Here is a 21,244-nt window from a genome sequence, read left to right on the forward strand (position 1 = left end):
GCAGCCACCTATCAAAGAGTGAAGAAATTGTTCCACTGGAAGGGCCTAAAGAAATCAATTGAGGAATTTGTCACTGCATGCCCTGTCTGTCAAAGAGCCAAGGGAGAACATTGTTTGTACCCAGGGCTGTTGGATCCATTATCAATTCCTGACATGGCATGGTCACACGTATCAATGGATTTTGTGGAGGGGCTGGCTAAATCAAATGGTAAAGATATAATCCTTGTGGTGGTAGATAGGCTTACAAAATACTCACATTTTGTACCCTTATATCACCCTATTACAGCCCAGTCAGTAGCTCAAACATTTATAGACAATATATTTAAACTCCATGGTATGCCTACTGCAATTGTGTCTGATAGAGATAGGATTTTTACAAGTGAGGCAATCAACGTTCAAATCTTTGAAGGTTTTCTTAAGATTTAGCGGTGCACATCATCCCCAAAGTGATGGATAAACCGAAAGAGTTAACCAATGTTTGAAAAATTACCTAAGATGTATGGCTTTTGAGGAACCAAAGAGGTGGTTTTACTTGATATCACTTGCAGAATGATGGTACAACACAAATTTTCATACCTCACTTAAGTGTACTCCCTTCCAAGCCCTATATGGGCATTCCCCACCACTTATCAGTAAGATAACCATACCAGGTCCAGAATCACCAGCAAGGGAGTTCATCAGTGAGAAAGAAGAAATGATAAACAAGCTGAAGGAAAATCTGACCATAGCTCAGTCAAGAATGAAGAAGTATGCTGACCTTAAAAGATCAGAAAGGGAATCTGAAGTTGGGGATTTTGTGTATATCAAGATGCAACCATTCAGGCAGACAACATTTGGGCTTAGAAATGCACTAAAACTGTCTACTAAGTTCTATGGTCCATTTCTGGTGCTTCAGCGAATTGGCAGGGTTGCTTACAAGTTGCAATTACCTAAAGAAGCTCAGATTCATCCTGTTTTCCACGTGAGCCAGCTCAAGAAACTCATCGGCAACCATGCAGTTCCCAGTGCTTATCTCCCACTTGTTGATCAACATGGCAGAATTAAATCCTCTCCTGTGGCCGTTCTGGACACAAGAGTTTTGCCACGCCGAGATGAGTTGATAACACAATGGTTGGTCCAATTGGCAAACACGCCACCGGAGGAGGCTACTTGGGAGAGGACAAGGATTTCATAAAATCATCTTTTCCTACTTTTTACTGGCAGGTTATGCAGGAGTGGTGGCCGGACAATGCAGACCAGACCAGCGCACAAAGGGATCAAGCTGAACAACACACTTAAGGGCAAGTGTGCTCTGAAGGGGAGGCATTGTCATGACCAATCTCTTTGCTGCTGGATGGTGGTGATCACTGGACACCGCTTTGAAGACGGAGATCAACAGCTGGAAGCGTTTCTACGCCTGGAAAGTTAATGTGTCGGAACCTTACTTTTAGCTGCATGTTTATGTAATTAAGTATGATCAATTAGTTGTAATGCCGCTCCAGATGGGGAAAGGCATGCCTTCTCTGTATGGAACTTTTCCAGAACAGCTCGATGTTCTAGCTGAGGAACCCGTATTTGCCTTTTCCCCAATCTCGTTTCTTCTCAATTTCTTCTCGTTTTGCTTGTTGCGCTCGGATTTCCTTGCGGGTGTGACATCATCGCCATCATCGTCGCGCACATGGCCGCACGAGCGCGTACAGAGCTTGTAGACGCGCGGATCTCGTCGGTGGCTTGCTTGCGGATGTCGCCCATGGACGAACGCAGAAAGCTCGCGTACGTGTGGAGATCTCGCCATCAACAAACTCACGGACGCGAGGATCTCGCCGCACCATCGTACAAAAGCATCATGCCTGATCAGGCATCCCTTTAGTTTTTCAAGTTGCGAGTGTCTCAATCAAATGCGTTTCCGAAATCAAGCCGGAAGTTGTTTCCACCGTATAATCAAGCCGGAAGTTGTTTTCTCTTGATTGAATCGTCTTTGTTTCCCAATGTATAATCTAACGAAAAGAAAGAAAAAAAAGTGACGTCGATCGACTTATCAAAGACAGAACAATTTCATTCGGACTACTAGTTATCATAGTATTTGAAAAACTAAAGGTGTACTACTACGGAAGTTTCTTTCGCATCAAAATATCCGAGTGACAAAACTGTAGGTGTAAAGATTTTCGGGAAATTAATGCTAGTATCCTGGCATCCGATAACAAACCAAAATATCGGGTGTTTTTCTCTTTCTTGTTCGCCCATCCGGTTTCTCTGAGGCAGGAAGCTCTTGTGTCTCCCTCTGGGCACGAGCCACGAGCTCTGCTTCGATAGGGAGGTAGCATGCATTTTTCGATTTTGTTGCAAATCTTTTTTTTTCCATTTGTTGCAAAATCTGTCCTAGGATGTTGTGGGCGTTTTCTCCATTTGACGAACATCTGTGTTTGGCTGCTGCATCTTCGTTGCAAATGTACCTTTTCGGTGTTTCCGTCGTTATGCCCCCTTTTTTCTTTGCACATATTTGCATGAATTGCTGCGTAATTCTTTTGGGAATTTAATGCTTTGTGGTTGCAATAGCAATTTTTGGCTACTTTTTCAAGTACAAATTCTCGTTGCAATGCCATCGATAATGTCTCATGAGCTTTTTTTTTTTCTAAAAGACTTGAGGTTTTCCCCCTTTGTTTGAGATCAAATCATTGTTCGTAGCAGATATTAAATTAACAAGGGGATAGAGAAGGAGATTTATATCAACTATACTCACTTTCTCCTCCTTCAACGTCGAAGAGCCAATGATCACCCCGGTAGCGAAGGTCATCATGAGGCAGAGAAGCAAGCAGCGTCGACTGCCGCCATTAGCCCCCCTCCAGGCGAGCTAAAACAAAGCTAAACTAACGTATTCACAGGGGTGGAACAAGTGTTGCCTGCCCCATACCCATACGCTACCGGCGAGCTCGCTAGAGGGGTGGGGAGAGGCCGGATCTGAGGAGTCTTTTGGCTCGCTGGAAGGGGAACGAGGTAGTCAAACTAGCCTTCCCCTCTCGAACCAGTACGATGTATCTGTGTTGTAGCAGAGCGAGTTGATGGCTAGGGTTGTGCGAGAGGCAGAGGAGAAGGGAGACAGAGGAGGCAGAGAAGGGAGGCAGAGGAGGCACATGAGAAGGAAGGCAGAGACAAATGATAGGCGATGGAGAGGAGGTGGAGGAGAGGCGGTGGAGGTTTCTGTGAATGGTGTCGAAGTTCAGGGTGTACTAATAGGCAATGGCTATTCTTACAGACGAGTAGAGAACATGTGGGGGCTTTGCGAAATGGGACGCTCAGTGTGAAGTGGGACGCTCTAGTTGGTATAAACGGTTCTATCTAAGAATCGTTTGTACTGTATAGATTGTTCTAAACAAGAACCGACTGTATTATTAATACAGACGATCATATTCGGGAACTGTCTTAATTGGAGTGTCCCACTTTGTGAGAACTGCTTCTTGTTATTTTTTCAGATGATTCTAGCTTAGAGTTGTCTGTAGTAATATTTGCACAGACAACTCTGTAAAAGGATCTATACTGAGATATCCCATTAAATCATTTTTGTAGTGGTAATTGGTAGCCAAGGTAGATGGCGATAGCCTGCTATCTCCGACGAAGAGTATATCGGCGAATGACATGGCCCTCATTAGATCCAGTACTGATCGAAGATACAACGATGGTATTGCTCGTGAGCTATCAAACGTAGTACTGCACTAGTCTGATTGGCGCATCTACGTCGCACCTGATTTATTTTGCTGTACAGAGTATGACAAAAGAAGATTTAAAAATTAGGTCCACAAATTTTGTGCATTTCAATATTTATTTATGAATTTATCAATGTTTAACATATTCAGTTAATTATAGAGAAAATAGTAGTACTTTTATGCATGCACATAGTTTTAACGTGTAGATGAAAATAATACTAACCTAAAAAAAATTGTTTCACATTTTTTGAGTTTTAGATATTTTTCTTTGCATTTTTAGATTTTTTTTCAGCTAATCTATCAACATAACTAATATTCATTTCGACATTTTCCTGAAATTTTTCCTGAAAAATAAAAATTACACATATATGTGCACGTATATATATATATATATACACATATACGTATACATATATACAACCAATACTAAGACCCGCTGATACAGTAAACTACAGTAACAAAGGGACTGAGAGGCCGCCGAATCTTATTGGATATTATATGTTATTGATTGATAAGTTGCAGATGCTGTTGCGCATCGTTATGTCAAAACGTTTGATGGGAAGCTTTTCATTAGACGTTCGGGCGCAAGCAACACCTATCATTTTCATACCTACATATTCTAGAGAATATCTTGTGCTGCACCTCTTTGGCTTTGAAATCAAAGGTAGTAGAGTTCTAGCCATTTTAAGAACTGATCTATAGCATATCTCTCCTTTTCAGTCTTTTTTCGAAAAAAGAGAGATGTGATTTTTTTCGATGTGATTGGTTATTTATGGAGTAAGTTTGTCGAAGAAAGAGAGATGTGCTATAGATCAGTTCCTTGAAAATGGCTATAACTCTCTCCCTATATATGTATGTTAAGAGGAAGTAGTTTGAGCGAAATTATATTTATTGAAAAAAAAGTATTTGATTGGTTGTATATGTCTGGATAAATTGATATGAGTTTTTATTTGGTTGATTAAATCTAAGACCGCATAAGTGAATGTAAGAGTTGAGATTGTAATTGATTGTTTAAATAAAAATGATTTTGTAACAAATGAGCCCGCCTACTGAACGAATGCAGAAACCTACAACCATCAAGTCAAACTGTAAACATCTATTTGCATCCATCAAACCAAACTGTAACCATATATACGAACAACTAAACACATTTTTACTCAAATTCTCTCATGACCTATACGGACGACCAAGCAACCCCTTATCCTCGCAACAGCACATCTTTAACTGCATCAATCTAGGCTTCCGCACCAACGATGGTACACTTAAGTCTTCTCTAGCAAAAAAAAAAAAGAGAGAGAGAGAGAAAACCTAGAGGGCTAGTCTGAGCCGCACTTGCGCTTTCACGGACGCATAATCACATAACGGGCGATCCTTATTCATACAACTCTTCCATGGTTGCTGTTGCACCCGCTCCATCGAGCACCTGATCCAGTGGTAGTACGTCCAGCTCGAACTCGTCCAAGAAAGCTTCTTCCGGAGCGTGATCAATGGCAAGCAACATGTCGAGGTAGCCTGGTCAGTCAACCAGTGTATGCATCGCTGCTGCGCTTCACTTGCTTCCTCGCGTATTTCTTACAGGGCCTGATCGATCGCATACAGCCATACAGGAGATCTCGTGGTGGTGTGCAACTCTTCCAAGAGAGCCTCGTCATCCCTGGTGCGCATGGATTTCCTCTGCGAGTTCTCGGGCGAAGGCGTTGAACCCCAAGGCCTCCAGGGCAGCTTCATCGGCGTCCAGCGCCGCCATGTCGTGGACGATTTCTGCGAGTTCGCGGGCGAAGGCGTTGAACCCCAAGGCCTCCAGGGCAGCTTCATCGGCCGCGTCCGCCGCTTCCATCTCGTGGATGGCTTCTGCGAGTTCGCAAGCGAAGGCGTTGAATCCCAGAGCTTCCAAGACAGCTTCATCGGCGTCCGCCGCCGCCATCTCGTGGACGGCTTCCGTGAGTTCGCGGGCGAAGGCGTTGAAGCCCAGGGTCTCCAAGACAGCTTCGTCCGCCGCGGCCGCCCTTGCCATCACGTCCATCGTTCAATGTCTTCTCCGAGTCCGCGGGCAAAGGCGTCGACGCCCACCAAACTGCCTTCAGCTTCTCCGGCTTGTCGTAGGCCGTGCCTCCCCGCTCCCTCGCGCGCGCTGCGTCGGTCCTTCTTGTCGATCTCGCCGAGATGAACGCGAGCGCGGTAAGAACAAAAGCGAAGGCTAACGCTAGCGAGGGGTCGAAGTGAGTGCGCACGGAGATACATAGACAGGGAGGACGCGCTGGTGTGTTGTGCTAGCGCCGAGTTCAAGAAGGAATCCGCGTTCATGTCGAGCTCGATCAGAATTCGGATTCCTTTCCTTTTTCTGTGCGTGGCTCCCCCCAACTTGCTGCAACGTACTGCTAAACAGGCCGTCCGATTCGGATACAGTCGCTCTAAACAAAGACCGACTGCTTCCAGGGCCGGCCCTGTGCAAAGGCAGTAGAGGGCGACGGTATAGCACTACTAAAAAAACATAAGAGTCGTTAAAAAATAGTTTCAGTATCAGTTTTTCAATCGACACTCTTTACTCGATATTGATAGTCAATGACTATCAGTGCTGGATCTCGAACTGGCATTAAAAAAAATTCAGTGCTAGTTTATACCTCCAACTGGCACTAAAAAAAAATGTTCTGAGCAAAAAAATAAACATGTTGAGCCGGCTCGACTGCCGCTCCTGTTGTTGCCACCGTCGTCGTCCACCCCTTCTGCAACTACGCCCTGCCCTTGAGCAGCGCTGGCCACATCAAACAATTTGCACCAAGTCAAGACTTCAACCATCCAAATCTACAAATCACCATCACATTAGGCAACAGAAGGAGCTCTCACATCGCTTCATGGTGACTTGTGCTTGGGGTACAGCGGCAAAAGAGCTCGAGACCGACACTATGCTTGGGGCCAACGAGATCTGCTGTCGCTCAGGGTCGGCGTGGTGCTCGAGTGGCCGACGAGCCTGGAGGCCTGCAAGCTCGGATCTAGGTAGTGAGGCCGGGCCTCGAGGGTTGACGAGCTCGACCGCCACTTGAGACCAACATGATTGACCACCGCTTGGACGACGAGCTCATATCTGGCATCCCATCTCCTTCTCTAACGGGTCCGCTGAAGGAGCACCCACGCCTTGCGTCACTTCCTAGCTGGTACGTTGAAGGAGGCGGTGTTGTTGCTAACGGGGTCGTACCGCGCCGAGGAGCGACTCAGGCGGGGAGCAACCGAGAGAGATAGAGGAAAGGAAGAAGAGGTATGATAGAGAGAGGAAGGGGAATCGATGAGAGCTGTGCATGTGCCTGTGATCCCGTGAAGAGATAAGGCAAAGAGGGAGAGGTAGACTCGAGCCGGACGAGCCAACACTCGAATTCATAAATATTTCGGGCCCGATTTTATCAGTGCCGGTTGTATACGGAACCAGCACTGAAAATGGAATATCAGTATCTATTTGTGATTGAAACCGACACTGATAGTCTTTATCAGTGCCGATTCCTAGCGTCTCAGCTATTGTTCGCGTGTCAGAGTTTAACAACCGGCACTAATATATCTTCAGTGGTGATTTTTGCACAATCAACACTGATAGAGCGTTACTTATAGCCTGTTATATAGTAGTGTAGAGCTTCTAAAATTTAGAGGCCCCAATCCATATATATAGCCCTATATAGGCTCAAAAGAAATTACACAAAAGAGAGATTATAGTTCAACATAAGCTCTCAATAGAAGGACTCGATGTTCTTATTAATGCTCTTCATTTGTCACCGGAAAGGTATGGATATATTCGAGTTTATTAATATATTAGATTGTTATCATAATATTTATATTACTTATCGAATCCTATTTATTGCGCGTGTGACTGTAGCATTAGCTGAAAGAAGTTTTTTAAAAATGAAATTATTTAAAAAAACTATTTAAGGTCAGCAATATCTCAAAAATTGTAAAATATTTTGTCTGCATTACGCATCAAGAATTCGCTAGATGAGATTAATGTTGATACCATCATGAGTGAATAATAACTTTGAATCAAATAATGATAGAATAAATTGTTTGAAATGATCATCGCGCACTCAAACTCATAAATAGTTTCTTTTTTTTTTGGTAATGAATAAATCGATGATAAGCTACTTTCATACTTTGGTTGTTACGATTCTCTAAAAAGTGTTAACCTTAGTAGTCCAAACCTATAATTTGTAGTTCTTAATATAGTATCATTGTCACCATATAACATTATCTTTATAGTGAACTTTTTAATGTACCAAATATTTAATTTTCAATTAAAATAGAAATATTATTTTTTAAAAGGGCCTCCAATTTTTATTTCGCACCGAGCTGTCAAGGCCGGCCCTCACTGCTCCCCTTTCGGAAAACCCAGTTACCCATCAAAGAATCCGACACACCTGACAGTTGTCAAAAAGAAATACCTACTAGTATATTGGAATAATATACTTGTTTTCTTTACACATAAAGCAGAGGCAGAGCATAAAAGTACTTCGATAACAGTACTGTTGTTTCCCTCGATAAACTTACATTGCGAAATACATCCATCACAAGTGCATCAGAACACTGCCTGGGCAAAACTTTAACAAAAAAAAAACGTTACAGAGACCATGTTACAGTGCACCTGCGCAATATGTTTAATTTTCCAGATTCAGAGCCAGTGCTCATGCATTGTAACTTATCTTCAGCCGCAAAACATGATATCCATCACATCTAAATCCTAGTGTCAATCTGGTGCCTTCAATGATCTATCATGGCAAAAACACCATTACTGAAAGGAATTCGTGCACAGTTCAAACGAATTCTAGGAATCGAGCGGTCAGACATAGTAAGTTGCTTAGTAAATCTACACCCCCTTGGCGGCTCATACATATCCTCTTTCATCTGTTATTTAGTCCCTCCCTTTAGCTTTTCTCTTCACCTTTCTCTTCTGCTCTCGTGTACCTGAAAAGTAAAACCAGAAATCAGAAAGTCCGATTGTTGCTGTTTGTAAAACGTTTGGACATTTTTTTCTTAATATTACAGGCAGCATCTCCACATAGCAAGGTGGCATCTACTGCCATCTAGCACTGGAATGATATACAGCCTTTACATGTTAAACCAAACAAACGTGCTAACATCAATACATACGTGGCACCACCACTAGGCTGTAAGTTCTATTCAGGGTAAAATGTGATTCATGCATTTGTAAATAGTTTGATTATAATCAAGTAGATGGAAGGATAGTTGTCCATTTCTTTTCTAATATTTGGAAATCAGCAATTGGGCAGAGCCACTACCAATGGCGAGCCAAACTGCAAGTGGAGCAAAAGAAAGAGAAGGATGAAAGAAGTTTACGTTTCTTTTCATCATGCTTCTTCCGCCTCCAATTCTCAGCAAGTCTTCGCTTTTCTCTTTGTTTGTCTATGTTTACACAAACCTGAAAGCGTAAATTCTCTACCATATAAGAGAAGGACCAATAAGATGCGAAAAAAGCAACTAATCAAATAATCACATCCGCAAATTTCATATTTAGTTCTTGCCCCTAACAACACAAAAAGTAATCCATAGACAATTTCCCCCCTAGCATACAAATGCGAATAGATAGGAGGATCTACAGCTCTACGTGTCTTTGTTCTTTGTATCTAAGGAGAATGACGACTTCAACTACCAGAAAGGGGGAACTACGTATCCATGGAGAATCTCGTTTGAGCATACCTCTTGCCCAGAACTCTGAAGCGCTTGCAAGGGTTCCACACAATCCTGACCAATGGCAATGAATCGAGAGCCTTTATTCTCATTCTTACTGCTATTGCTGTTTACATTCCTCTTGGACAACTCTTCTAGTTGCTTTTGAAGTAATGGTGAAACACCAGCCTAGACAAGTGAAGGAGAACGAGAAAGGATTGTGTCAGTTTACGGTACTATTATTGTTACATAAATTTGTACTCCATTTCAGAGAACTAACCCCAGCCAAATAGCGTCGCGAGAAAGTCTTAGGCTGCAAGGGGCGTTGCAAGAGATCATTCAAATCCTACAATTCAATGCAAAATGTGCTGACATATGAGCCATATAGCCAGAGGAACATTGTAAAAATCATGAACACTTATCAAGAGTGTACTTGCTCAAAATTTATAACCCTATGAAAATCTTCTTAAGTAACCAAACCTGTTGAAGCTTTTGGAGATGTGCAGAAGTTGCCTTCCGTTGCTTGTGGCCCTGTACACATTCTTCTTCACTGTCACTAGCCTCCAGTACCAATCCCATCGATTCAGCATTCCTCTGAAGCCAGGATTTGTTAGCATTTTCCTGAAAAACAGAGGGAAACTTAGAGCATAAACAAGTACCTAAAATGTTATTAGAAATTATATAAGAGAATGCATGAAAGTTAGCACACAAGAGGCCTTGCCTGTGAACTTTTACGTGCAATCTTGTCAATCTGCCGAGCAAGGGAGAGCCTATTCATTACTGCAGGCATGTAAGCATGATCTACAGGAAATTGCTGGAGGTTCTCCTGAGATTTTGAATCAATAATTATGAACTTGCTGAGTTATCAGCTAAAAATTAAAAAAAAAAACACTGACGTGATCTGGTGAAGAACTATGCTAGAAAAAGCGTCAAGTACATTGGTATGTGACTCGGAGAAAAATAGAAGACTAGAAGAGTAGATAGCATGAAAATATAATGATGAAAATGGTACCATAAACTTATGCAAAGCCATGATAAGTAGTTCAACACCCTGTCTATACAATTAAACTATATAGCATATGAATCAAAAGGAGATTAACTCAGGCCTACTAGTGCTCATCATTTCTTGATGACAATGCAACATTGCAAGCAAATGTAAAAGTCTGAAATAAAATTACCTTTGACAATGACTTGCAAAGAGAGTAAAACTTGGCTTTGTCAGCAGGAGAGATTAATGCAATGCTGCAGCCAGACAAAGATTTACGTGCTGTCCTTCCACTTCTGTGGATATAAACCTTAGGAACAAAAAAGAATTCGCAAAACTCTAGTTACTTATATTGACCTCATAACATGTATATCCAGGAGAAGTGCAGGCTCAAGAAATAAACATATCACCTACATCAGTTGAGTGTGGCAACTGATAATGGATAACAGTTCGCACATCATCAAAATCCATGCCCCTTGCAAAACCATCAGTTGCGACCAAAATGGAATTTTCACTTCCACGAAAACGATCCACAGCCTAAATGAACACAGCAACTAACTCAATGTTTTTCTTTCATGAAAGGGAAAGGTAGACATAAATGGTATGGAAGTAGTCAAGTGTGTTTCCACAAGAACAAGGTGCAGATAGTATCAACATAAAATGCATATAGCTAAAGTGTAAAAGATAAATCGTAGAAGAACTGGAAAAAAGTGAAAATTGTGCCAGTCCCAGATTCGGTTATCTGGTGTAGGCAAACATCAGTATACCAGATACAAAATAGTGACATCCAAAAACGATGGAACGTGCTTTCCAATAAAAGAAGGCATAATTTTCATCCAAGTGAAGACAGTTACATGAAGTACACTCTAATAAACATTAAATTTGGATAGATAAAGTGAAAAAAAAATGCAATTGGGCTAATCTTGAGCCATCAAGATTCTGTGAAAACTGAATGACAATTCCCACAGCTCAGCAAATATCAGATATAAGTAGAATGTAAAATTGTATGCAAAAATCACCTTCATGCGAGCCCTTTGTTGCATTTGAGCATGGTTTGTTAAGACATTAATTCCAAGAATGCGCAATATAGAGGAAATGTGACGTAATGCAGCGATTGATGTACAAAATATTATTGTGCGGCCTTGCCCATGAACACTCAATATATAATACAGGCAGGCGTCCTTATCATCATCACTACACCTGTAAAACACACAAACAATAATGTGTGAGTCTAAAACTGTCAATGCATGAAAAGTGTAACTAAAATGATGCCAATTATAGCCAAGATATAAAAGAATTTATAAAAAGGAAAGGCGTACTCGATAAAAGATTCTTCAAGTTTCTCAGGCAAGATTGAAGCCTTTGTCAGATCAACTATTTCTGCATTGGGTTTCATTCCAGCCTGCTTCGACAGTGCTTCGATAGAGCTCACATCGTCAGGCATCGATGCCTTTGAACCAGATAGGCCACGCTTTAACTTCTTCCGAAAATTAGATGAAAGTGCAAGTGTGGCTGAGAACACAAAGGTTTGCCTCTTCTTTATTTGCAAAATTGGCACAGTCTCACAGTTTGACGTGGTTCTTACAGCTTGTTCATCAGAACCATTAGTCAGTGGAAGCATCTCAATGATAGATTGTAATTCATGGAAATGACCTCGTTCAATCATTCTATCAGCCTCATCCAACACGAAGAATGACAATGAATGTAGCTGGGTCATAAAGAAAAGCAATGTGACATAAAAACCACATCTTAAACATTGATAACCAGAAAATGAAAATTACAACAAGTACAAGGCTACACTAAATTGTATAGAAGATTATGCTCTACTTTATTCTCTTTCAAATACGAAACTTTGTTTCAAGCTCAAATACTCAATAGAAGCAGTAATGAAATGTGCTAAAAAAAGCTTCCTTGTATACGATTTAGTGAAGTTCAACCTGAGACCACAAACCACACAAGGCTTAGTTGGCTTCCAGTCACCTGAAGTATTTAAAGGGGTAAACCTTGGTGGATGGAAGCAATGAGGAGATCGAAATGGTCATGCATTAATACATCAAGTAGGGCTGATGAGAAGGAAGCAAATCTCATTGTATGTTATATTGAGTTGTCAGCATGCATACTGAGAAGTTGACGCATACATTCGGATGTTCACATACTAACCTCAACAAGGTGTTGATTGTTCATCGACATGAGCTCCCACAATCTTCCTGGAGTTCCAACAACAATTTCAGGCTTCTTTTTCAAAAGTCGTTCTTGCTTTTCCATGGATAGACCACCAACAATAGGAACAACCTGGATTCCCATGAACTTGGCTGCTTCTTTTAGATGATCACATACCTGTATATAAAGAACTGTATGATGTGCAGGACATACCCTAAGTCCCTAACTTATACTTGGACAGGAAAATTAGGTGCTATCTTTGCACATAAGATCTTCTAGGATCAATAATGACAGAAATTTTAATTCAATGATGAATTAAAAGTTGAATTCAATTAAACACAAGACAATAAAGGCATCAAAATTGACAGGCTCCGTGGATGTGTAAATTGAACTGTTAGGCTGTTTTTTTACCTGTTTGGCAAGCTCCCTGGTGGGTGTCAGAATAAGAGCACGTAGAGGGCTTCCTCTAGAACTTTCGTCCACCATTTTTTTATCTTCCTGATGTAATCTCGCGGCCTTTTCTCGCTCTTCAAGGAGACGTTGCAAAATAGGGAGGCCAAAAGCAAGTGTCTTACCAGAACCTGTCTCTGCTGCACCAAAAACATCCTGTTGCAGAGTAAATGTTAGCACAGTTAGAAGACGTAAGGCTTGGAGCAGAAGTTCAGCACTTATGACTATTAAACTTAAGGTGCCAAGAATAGCATGGTTGGTTTAGAAGAATATATCAGTTAGATAATTTAACAAACAGCAGGGAATAACATATAAACAACAAAACAGGTACATAACGGAAAACAATGTCATCATTTTCATGTAAAAAAGTTTAGTGGCCAATGGCCTACCAATTAACACTTTGACAAACCTTGCCTTGATGCGCTGCTGCAGGAAAACAAGACTTCTGTATAGGTGTTGGCTCTTTGAATCCAAGCCTGCGCATTGCCTTTACAAGCAGAGGGTGCAGCCTAAGCTCATGCCATGCATAAACTTCATCCTTGTCCAGAATCAGATCATCATCCTTATCTTGTTCAATACTCTCATTGTCATCTTGCATCTCTGGGATTGAAAAACAACAGTTTCAAGTAAACTCGCATTGCTGATGAAATCAATTTTGTAACAATAACTAATACAGACCTAAACCGAACAAATAATACAGCTACATCCACAAATGTGAATGCCTCGAAACAGCAATCCGGAGGCGTAAATCACCTTCTGCATTGTCGTCAGTGACGTCCTCGTTGCTCTCCGCGTTCTTCTCCTTATCCTTCACCTTCCTCTTCTTCCTGTTCCTCCTCCTCTTCTTCGCCCTCTTCTCCCCTTTCTTCCCCTCCACCTGCTCACTCTCAACTACCAAATCACCATCGCCTCCCAAGCCCTCGTCATCATCCCCCCGCTTCCGCTTCTTCTTCTTCTTCTCCTTCTTCTTGCCCCGATCCTTCCCCTCGCCTGCTCCCACGTCCTCCACGACGCCCCCGAAGATACCGAAGTCCACCTCGTCGATCTCCTCAAGCTCCAGGAACCCTGTGCCCAATCCCCAAGCCGCCACGTCAGTGAACACAGAGAAACCCAACCGATGAGGCATGCCCAAGACGCGCGGTTCCAGGATTCGTTACCTCCTTCCTTGCCGCCGGCGAGGACGAGGAACGGGTCCTCAACCATGGTGCCGGCACCCGAGGACGCGGCGGCGGCGGCTCGCTTCGGTTGCTTCTTGGCGGTATTCTTCTTGTTCTTCCTACTGGACCTTCCGTTGGCTTCCTGCGGCGGAGTGGTAGGGTCCGACGACAGCTGCGGCGGCGTCTCGGCCATCGGAGGCGGAGGGGACGGGAGGAGGAGCCGGGAGTGGCGGCAGCAGGGAAGGGCAGAAGAGGCTTGAGGGTTTCGGTCTTGGTCCGTTTTGGACTTATTTGGCTCGGGTTTTGGGCCAATACTTTGTTGCAGCCTGGGTTGGTCCGCTTATCGCTCTCATGGGCCATGATGAGCTAAGCCATTCTACTGTTTTTTTTTATGCTTTCTAATCGTGAGACGTCTGAAATCATCTTACGGCGAGGTTTAGCGATGGGGTTTGATTTTTATTAGAATTCTCTATTATCGGGTTTAGAGGAAGATCTTGGAGGGAGGTCATCTCAACGGAGGAGGGTGGGAGGCGAGGGTGAGCATGTGAAGGGCGGGTAGGGCGGCGAAAGGTGTCGCATAGAAGAAGAACAGAGGTGCTCTGGCTAGAGAAATAAGAAAATATGGTAGCGGTTGGATTTTGGTGGTACAGGGGATGGCAACGACTGAAACTAACGTTGTTTTTCATGGGATTGAAGAATAGCATCACTCTTTTGCTCTAAATCAAGCCATTCTACTGTTAACTTTGAGTTGGGCCAACCAAGTGAACTCACCACCCCGGGCCGGCCTGCCTCGACCACGACTTTCGAGTCCGCGTCAATCCAACGGCCACGGAACGCCACACGTCGCCGCTCCACCACGCTCCCCGCGAATCGACCAAAAGGTGCCCATGGCCCGCCCGCACGGAGCGGCGCGACGTCTCACTGCCCGCATTCCCGCCGCGAAGCCACCATGAAGCCCACCCACTCCCACCGACGGGCGGGCTCTACGGCCGTGCTCCCTTGGAGGACCCGCTCGTCATTCGCCGTACCGCCGTCCGTCTCCTCGCGCGACCGGAAAAGGGACTTCGAATCCCAAAAGAGGAAACGGGAGTGAAGAGCAGAAACAGCCGGTAGTAAACGGAGCCTTTTTGAAACCTTGCCCTGCCCCTCCACTCGATCCCCAACCCACACAGCTGTCTCCCCTCCACCAATCCATCCCCATTCGCCCTCCTCCCCGGCGGCGAGCGCCCGCGCCCCGCAAACCCTAGCCGCCCGCCCTCCATCCACCTCTCCGTCGCCTCCGGGAACTTACTCGCGCCTCGCGGGAGTCGCGGCGGCCCGTCCCCGATCCGAGTTCTCCTCCCTAGGGTTTTGTGGGGCCGACCATGGAGCAGGAGCAGGAGCAGGAAATCGCTGGGCACCAGTACGCCCTCCAGGTGAGCGGGGGCCGGATCTCTAGCGACGAGGGGAATGCTGTGGGGTGGGGTTTTGGGCGGGTTTATGACGCGTTGTGGGGTCTTGTATTGGTGCCGTGGTTTCACTGGTCCGCGTGCAGGTGGGCTCCTACTTCCTGACGGGCTACTACAACGTCCTGGCGAACCAGCCGCACCTGGCGATCCAGTTCTACACGGACAACAGCAGCGTCGTGAGGCTGGACTGCGAGACGGGCCAGTGGTCGTTTGGAGAGACGGTTGAGGTATGACCCCGTTCTCTAGTAGTTGCTCTGCTGTATTTTTTTTCCTCCCTGGTTGGCGCTGGTAGAACATCATTTTGTGAAATACCAAGCACAAGTTGGTCGATTTTAAGGCATGCTGATGTTACTTCTATTTGATCGAAGTTTGGTGGTGATTATGCGTTGGAAGGTCTTGTTCTATGGACTGGGTGATGGCTGGTTTATGTTGATTGTTTCCATCTGTTCTGGGGTTTGGGAATGAAGCCGTTTTGGACTCTGGGGAGCAGGATGTACGTTAGAATTGATATTGGGAATGTTACCATTACCATGTTTGTTGAAGGTTTTGTGATTCCGGATTCAAATTTCCTTTGTGCTATATATTTGTGTTTATTCAATGGCATCTTGTGTACCAGCGTTTTAAAAACAGGTCTAACCTGTTACGAGTACTCGGCCATATACTCGTAACAGGTGGCCTAACCTGTTAGAGGTATGCAAAACCGAGTACTTATCAGGTTTACTCAGCGTAGTGGCCAATTAATCGGCTTAACTGAATGCCAGGCCGTGTACAAGGTGGTTAATACACCCCTGACAGCCCATCAGTTCAAGTACAAGATGACTTGGTGCTTGTAGTGATTACTCAGACCATGTATTAGGATAGCGTTTGCTGTTTTTCTGTACAGATTATAAAGCTATTATCAACTAAGTGCATTGTGAAAGGACTAACAATTGTCTTACTTTTCAGGAAAGGGAATTAGTGACAGGACATAACTATGTCATGGATGGCTGCCAATGTTTCTTTTTTTTTTTTAATTAGGTACATAGGGTATTAGTGCTAAAGCCTAAAGGTGTAGGTATTAACTATTAAGGAATGAATCATGAAGTATTACTTTTGAAACAATATATGATATGAGTTATGAGCTTTACTTTATTTTATTGTCTTTCCACTAGTTGTTTTACAATAAAATCTGTTCATTCACATTTGTAGTTGAAAAGCTTGCATTTGTTGTTTATTTTGGTGCTCTATAATTCTATAAATATAAATGTATAAACCCAACATGTAAATGAAAAAAAAAAGGTTAAATGGCCGAGTACCGTGTAATCATTACTAGGTGCGGTGACTGAGCGAATACTGGTTACCAAGTTTTAAAACCTTGTTGTGTACTGTTTATTGGTTTTCATACATTTCCTGGTTGTTTATCAGTTTTGTAACTTTTTTTTTATGCAAACAGAAAAAAACATAGACTTTTTATTAGTTATGTTCTTTTGAAGAGAATACATTGGAGAAACTATTTATCTTTGACCCAAAGAAGGAGAGTGGGGACTTGAACCCTTGACCTAACCACCATAATGTTATGTTCTACCACTAGGCCACAATGTTGTTTCATCTTGCAAACTTTGATAAGCCATATGTTCATTGTTGGGTATAACCATCTTACTTTTTATTGTTACCTACTTCTGCAGGTTATCAATGATATGTTGATGTCCATGAATATACATAAGATTGAGGTTAAAACGGCTAATTTCTTAAAGTCATGGGGTGCGGCAATTACGCTGTTGGTTACTGGCCTAGTGCAATTGAAGGGCTACCCTGCTCGCAAGAGATTTGTTCAGACTATTCTTCTTGCTCCAAAGCAAGATGGATATTTTGTATTTAGTGACATCTTTAAGCTCATCTGTGATGAGTATGATGATCAGTACCATGTTGCTAATTACAGTTGTGCTGACAACATGCCCCAGGTGGATGCTCCTTATACCATGGCTGAAACAGGTATCTCTTAAAGTTACATATACATGTAGACAACTAGCATTCACTGTTTCATGAACTTGTTATATTGCTTTATACATTCTAATTATCAAAAGTAGATGCCTTGTTTGATCTGCAGACAATAGAATTCACATTACAACTCACAAGGTCACCAGATAATTCTCATGCCTCATGCCACCGAATTTAAGCCTTCACTGATCCCTTTCATTTTAAGTAACAAATCTATGGACAAAGTTTCTGGACAGTAAACTTTACCATGTAAATTCCTATTTTCATTTTTTTTTTTTTTTTTGCCAGATAGTTAATGAATTCCTTGGCATTGAGATTGGGGGAAAGTTAGTCTCAAATCATAACCACTTCTATGATTGTAATGAGATTTTTTTTGTTGCTTAATTCACCAGCATCTGATTGTTTGGCTGGAGAACTTGAGGCGACGGAGGTTGTAGCTCCTGCTGAAAATCATGAAGTGCAGCAGCAAGATCCTTTGGAGTTTACGGATGGGACTTATGATGACACTCCTTTGGAAGAGCATATTTCCTTGTTTCCAAGTTCAACAGATGTTAAACAGGATTCACCTCTTGCTCCCCCTCACCCTCCTTCCCCGCCTATGCTTGAGGAAGAGCCTGTGGAAGAAGCACCGAAGACGTACGCTTCAGTGGTAAGCAAACACATGTTATATGTATTAAGCTGAATTCCTACTTTTCCCTTTTCGTTGATTGATTGCAATGATATCAGTTGCGGAAAAAAGGACACACTGGTCATCAGGCTATTCACTCCGCTCCTCTCAACAAGGCCATGATGGGGACTGCAGAGTCACAACAGGCAGTACAGTTGGCTCAGCAGTCTCAGTCAGTTCCAGTGCGTGAAAAAATCAACTTGGACACCAATCGGGTTGTTAGTGTCCCTGAGGATGAAGGTTTCTTTCTTTTATACATTGTTTTACTCTTGCTTCTGATGATTTTGTTGGGACCTGTGTTTAATTTTTTTTGTTATTAATTCTATTTATAGAATATGAACGTAATACCAAATTCATTTAGCTGTTTAGCACTTAAAATGCGTTTTTTTACCTTTTTCCACTTTAGGATTTAAGCTCAAACTGTTTCCTAAGGCCTGTATGGATAGGATAGGGGAGTTTTGGATCCAAATTACGACTAAACAAGAAAAGATTTCCCAGCAACCTGCCTCAGCAAAGACCCCCTCGGGATAGTTTGAATTCGAATTGCTGATTGTTGCTAAGCATTTTTTAATGGCCATCTTATCAGTTAAGTAAATAATTGATTATTTAAGTGGGGACTCTTGTTAGAATACACAAACCCCTGTTTGCTTGTATTCTTCTTGTATTTTTCTGTATTTTTCTTTCTTGAAACATTCTGGCAGTACTTTTATGTTGTGTCATAGGTTGTTTTGCCCTGTTTGGCTAAATTACTAGTGACACCTATCTGCTTCACGCGATAGATTTTCTGACTTGTAGCCAATCGAAGGTTCTTTATTTCATTTATATATTGTACGGGACTAAGTGGTTTACTGTTGAACCATAGGCAGTGTGAGTCTTTTTTTCCTGTGGCCTTGACTGTTGATGGTTTTCTTTTCTGCCAGAAGAGTTTCTGTCAGTTTATGTTGGGAATCTTTCGCCGTCTACTTCAGTCTTTGATCTCGAGAAGGCATTTCAGACTTTTGGAAGAATTAAACCTGACGGAGTTGCTATTCGGAGTCGCAAGGTTTCTTTCCTTGCATCTAGTGCTTTTATGTTCGTTTTTTCTTTACTGCTGGCTTCCTAATTCCATCTACTGATGCGCAGGAGGCTGGAGTTTTCTTTGGCTTTGTTGAGTTTGAAAACATGTCTGGCATCCAGAATGCTTTAAATGTAAGTTTCCCTTAACATGGCAGGCTTGTACAATCTGCATTGTATCACATGTTCACAACCTATGCTTTGTTGAGTTTGAAAACATGTCGGGCATCCAGAATGCTTTAAATGTAAGTTTCCCTTAACATTGCAGGCTTGTACAATCTGCATTGTATCGCATGTTCACAACCTATGCAGCTAACCAGCTATACCTGGATCCAAAAGAGAAGGGTGATGTGAATATTGAACCACTTGCCAAAACAGTTTTTGCCTACTCTCCTGAACACAATGGAGAACACGACAGCTGTTGTTTGCCAGTGTAATCCTATACCCCATAGTTTTTTGAAACCCTAAAGTAAAAAGAGAGATATTCACTGGTATAAGAGTATAAAACTGTAACTATGCTGTATGTTGTCAAAACCCACAGGGTCAAGTTACTGCATGCCAGGTGCTTTTATTTAATTTACAGTGTTTTGTGAAATCAGATATTTCCGGTTTTTTTAATTCAGGTTTACGGCCATAGTTTGATGTTCATAGGAAAAAAAATTGGTGATTTGTGATGACATCTATATCATATCAAATTATACCTGAATGCTCTCTCATCTTATGAATCTTTTGTCTATCAGGCATCTCCAATAGAGTTGAATGGCCGTTTAGTACATGTTGAGGAGAGGAGGCCTAACAGTGGTTTTCCTCGTGGTGGAAGTAAGTATCTACTCATGATGTCCTCTAGAGGAAATATACTGACTTATCCAGAGGGGATATACTGTTTGGACAATCAGACTGATAAAACATGTGCTTGAAATAGTGTATGAGGTTCTTGGAACCTTGTCACCTAGAGGGAATATACTGATCCAATGTAATAATCGTTTCCGTACAATAGTTTTAACAAGAAATTTGAGTAAACTAGTTGTCCCTTCTATTCCTGTGTTTATTCTCTCTTTCTATTGTTAATTGTAGTTTCTTGTTCTGCAGGACGGGGACGGGGAAGAACTACTGATTTCTCAAGGGACCAAGATGGCGGGCGATATGATGGGGAGTATGCTACCCGATCAAAGGGAAATGGGCACCAGAAAAAGGGTGGACGCCAATATGACAGCTACTACTAGTTTTGCACCTGCTCTGCTAGTGAATGACCATGAACCATCGGTGTTCTGTACCTGTTGCAGCTCTGGGTATATTTTTGTTCAGTCGCTATTATCAGGAGAACTGGCTTTTGCTTAGCTGATACTGATGGGGTCTTTTTTGGACAGGCTTCTGTTACCATTTTGTTACGTTATGGTAGTTTTTGCTCCTCAGCTACCGTGACCTATTAGAAAGGATCATGCTATCTTCAGATCGGTGTCCATTGAGAACACATTAGAAGTTTTCTATGTCAGTGAACATTTTCAGTAATTTTCCTAGGTTGTCATGTGTTAATAGTTGGCTACCTTATATTGGCGCTGGTGGCAGACTTTGAACGCAACTATTTGCTTTTAGCTGCTGCGGGCTGCAGTTGGCGCTGTTCCTGGTCTGCTGATAATTACTTAATTAAAGCTTGCATTTGTGAACCTTATTTTACGAAAACCTCTGGGTTGCTATATATGAACGAGATCCCAACGGCGTTGGTGAAAGTTGTTTCACAGATTCATGGTAAATAATTGTGTTGTGATGTTACTGTACCCGCACGATTTCTATTTCCTGAAGACGAGACATTTTCCCACTGTTAGATAAAAAAACCCTGTGGAAGACCCGGAGACATCCTTCTTTGTACTCTTATAAGCACCTCCCCTGCTGCAGCCCCTCACCGCCGGCAAACTGCCTCCTCCCAACGTAACTGTTGCCGTCGACGCCTGCGTGGCCTCACATGGCTGGCTACCACGCTCGGTGCCGTGATCGCAATTTCACAAGGT

General features: G+C 42.7%; 2 protein-coding genes across 4 annotated transcripts; one reads left to right on the forward strand and one right to left on the reverse strand.

The window, feature by feature from the left end:
• Positions 1 to 8,081: 8,081 nt before the first annotated feature.
• Positions 8,082 to 14,380, reverse strand: LOC133924561 (DEAD-box ATP-dependent RNA helicase 13). 2 transcript variants are annotated; one of them, XM_062370154.1, is made up of 16 exons: positions 14,094 to 14,380; positions 13,690 to 14,001; positions 13,346 to 13,536; positions 12,898 to 13,092; positions 12,487 to 12,663; positions 11,646 to 12,034; positions 11,346 to 11,526; positions 10,741 to 10,863; positions 10,520 to 10,636; positions 10,063 to 10,167; positions 9,822 to 9,962; positions 9,622 to 9,687; positions 9,372 to 9,530; positions 9,012 to 9,093; positions 8,527 to 8,618; positions 8,082 to 8,422 (listed from the first exon to the last, which is right to left on the reverse strand). In XM_062370154.1, exons 1-15 carry the CDS (start codon positions 14,284 to 14,286, stop codon positions 8,566 to 8,568), a joined length of 2,484 nt encoding a protein of 827 aa, XP_062226138.1. In that variant the 5' UTR covers positions 14,287 to 14,380; the 3' UTR covers positions 8,082 to 8,422; positions 8,527 to 8,565. The 2 variants fall into 2 exon arrangements, with proteins under 2 accessions (XP_062226138.1, XP_062226137.1); XM_062370153.1 differs by having other exon boundaries at positions 8,082 to 8,618.
• A 788-nt stretch (positions 14,381 to 15,168) lies between these two features.
• LOC133924562 (nuclear transport factor 2-like) lies at positions 15,169 to 20,902 on the forward strand. 2 transcript variants are annotated; one of them, XM_062370156.1, is made up of 9 exons: positions 15,169 to 15,508; positions 15,628 to 15,768; positions 17,206 to 17,512; positions 17,911 to 18,167; positions 18,245 to 18,425; positions 19,109 to 19,227; positions 19,308 to 19,373; positions 19,979 to 20,057; positions 20,328 to 20,902. In XM_062370156.1, exons 1-9 carry the CDS (start codon positions 15,458 to 15,460, stop codon positions 20,459 to 20,461), a joined length of 1,335 nt encoding a protein of 444 aa, XP_062226140.1. In that variant the 5' UTR covers positions 15,169 to 15,457; the 3' UTR covers positions 20,462 to 20,902. The 2 variants fall into 2 exon arrangements, with proteins under 2 accessions (XP_062226140.1, XP_062226139.1); XM_062370155.1 differs by having other exon boundaries at positions 15,172 to 15,508; positions 19,106 to 19,227.
• Positions 20,903 to 21,244: the final 342 nt, after the last annotated feature.

Source organism: Phragmites australis, chromosome 7 (genome assembly GCF_958298935.1).
Source record: "Phragmites australis chromosome 7, lpPhrAust1.1, whole genome shotgun sequence".
Lineage (NCBI taxonomy): Eukaryota > Viridiplantae > Streptophyta > Magnoliopsida > Poales > Poaceae > Phragmites > Phragmites australis.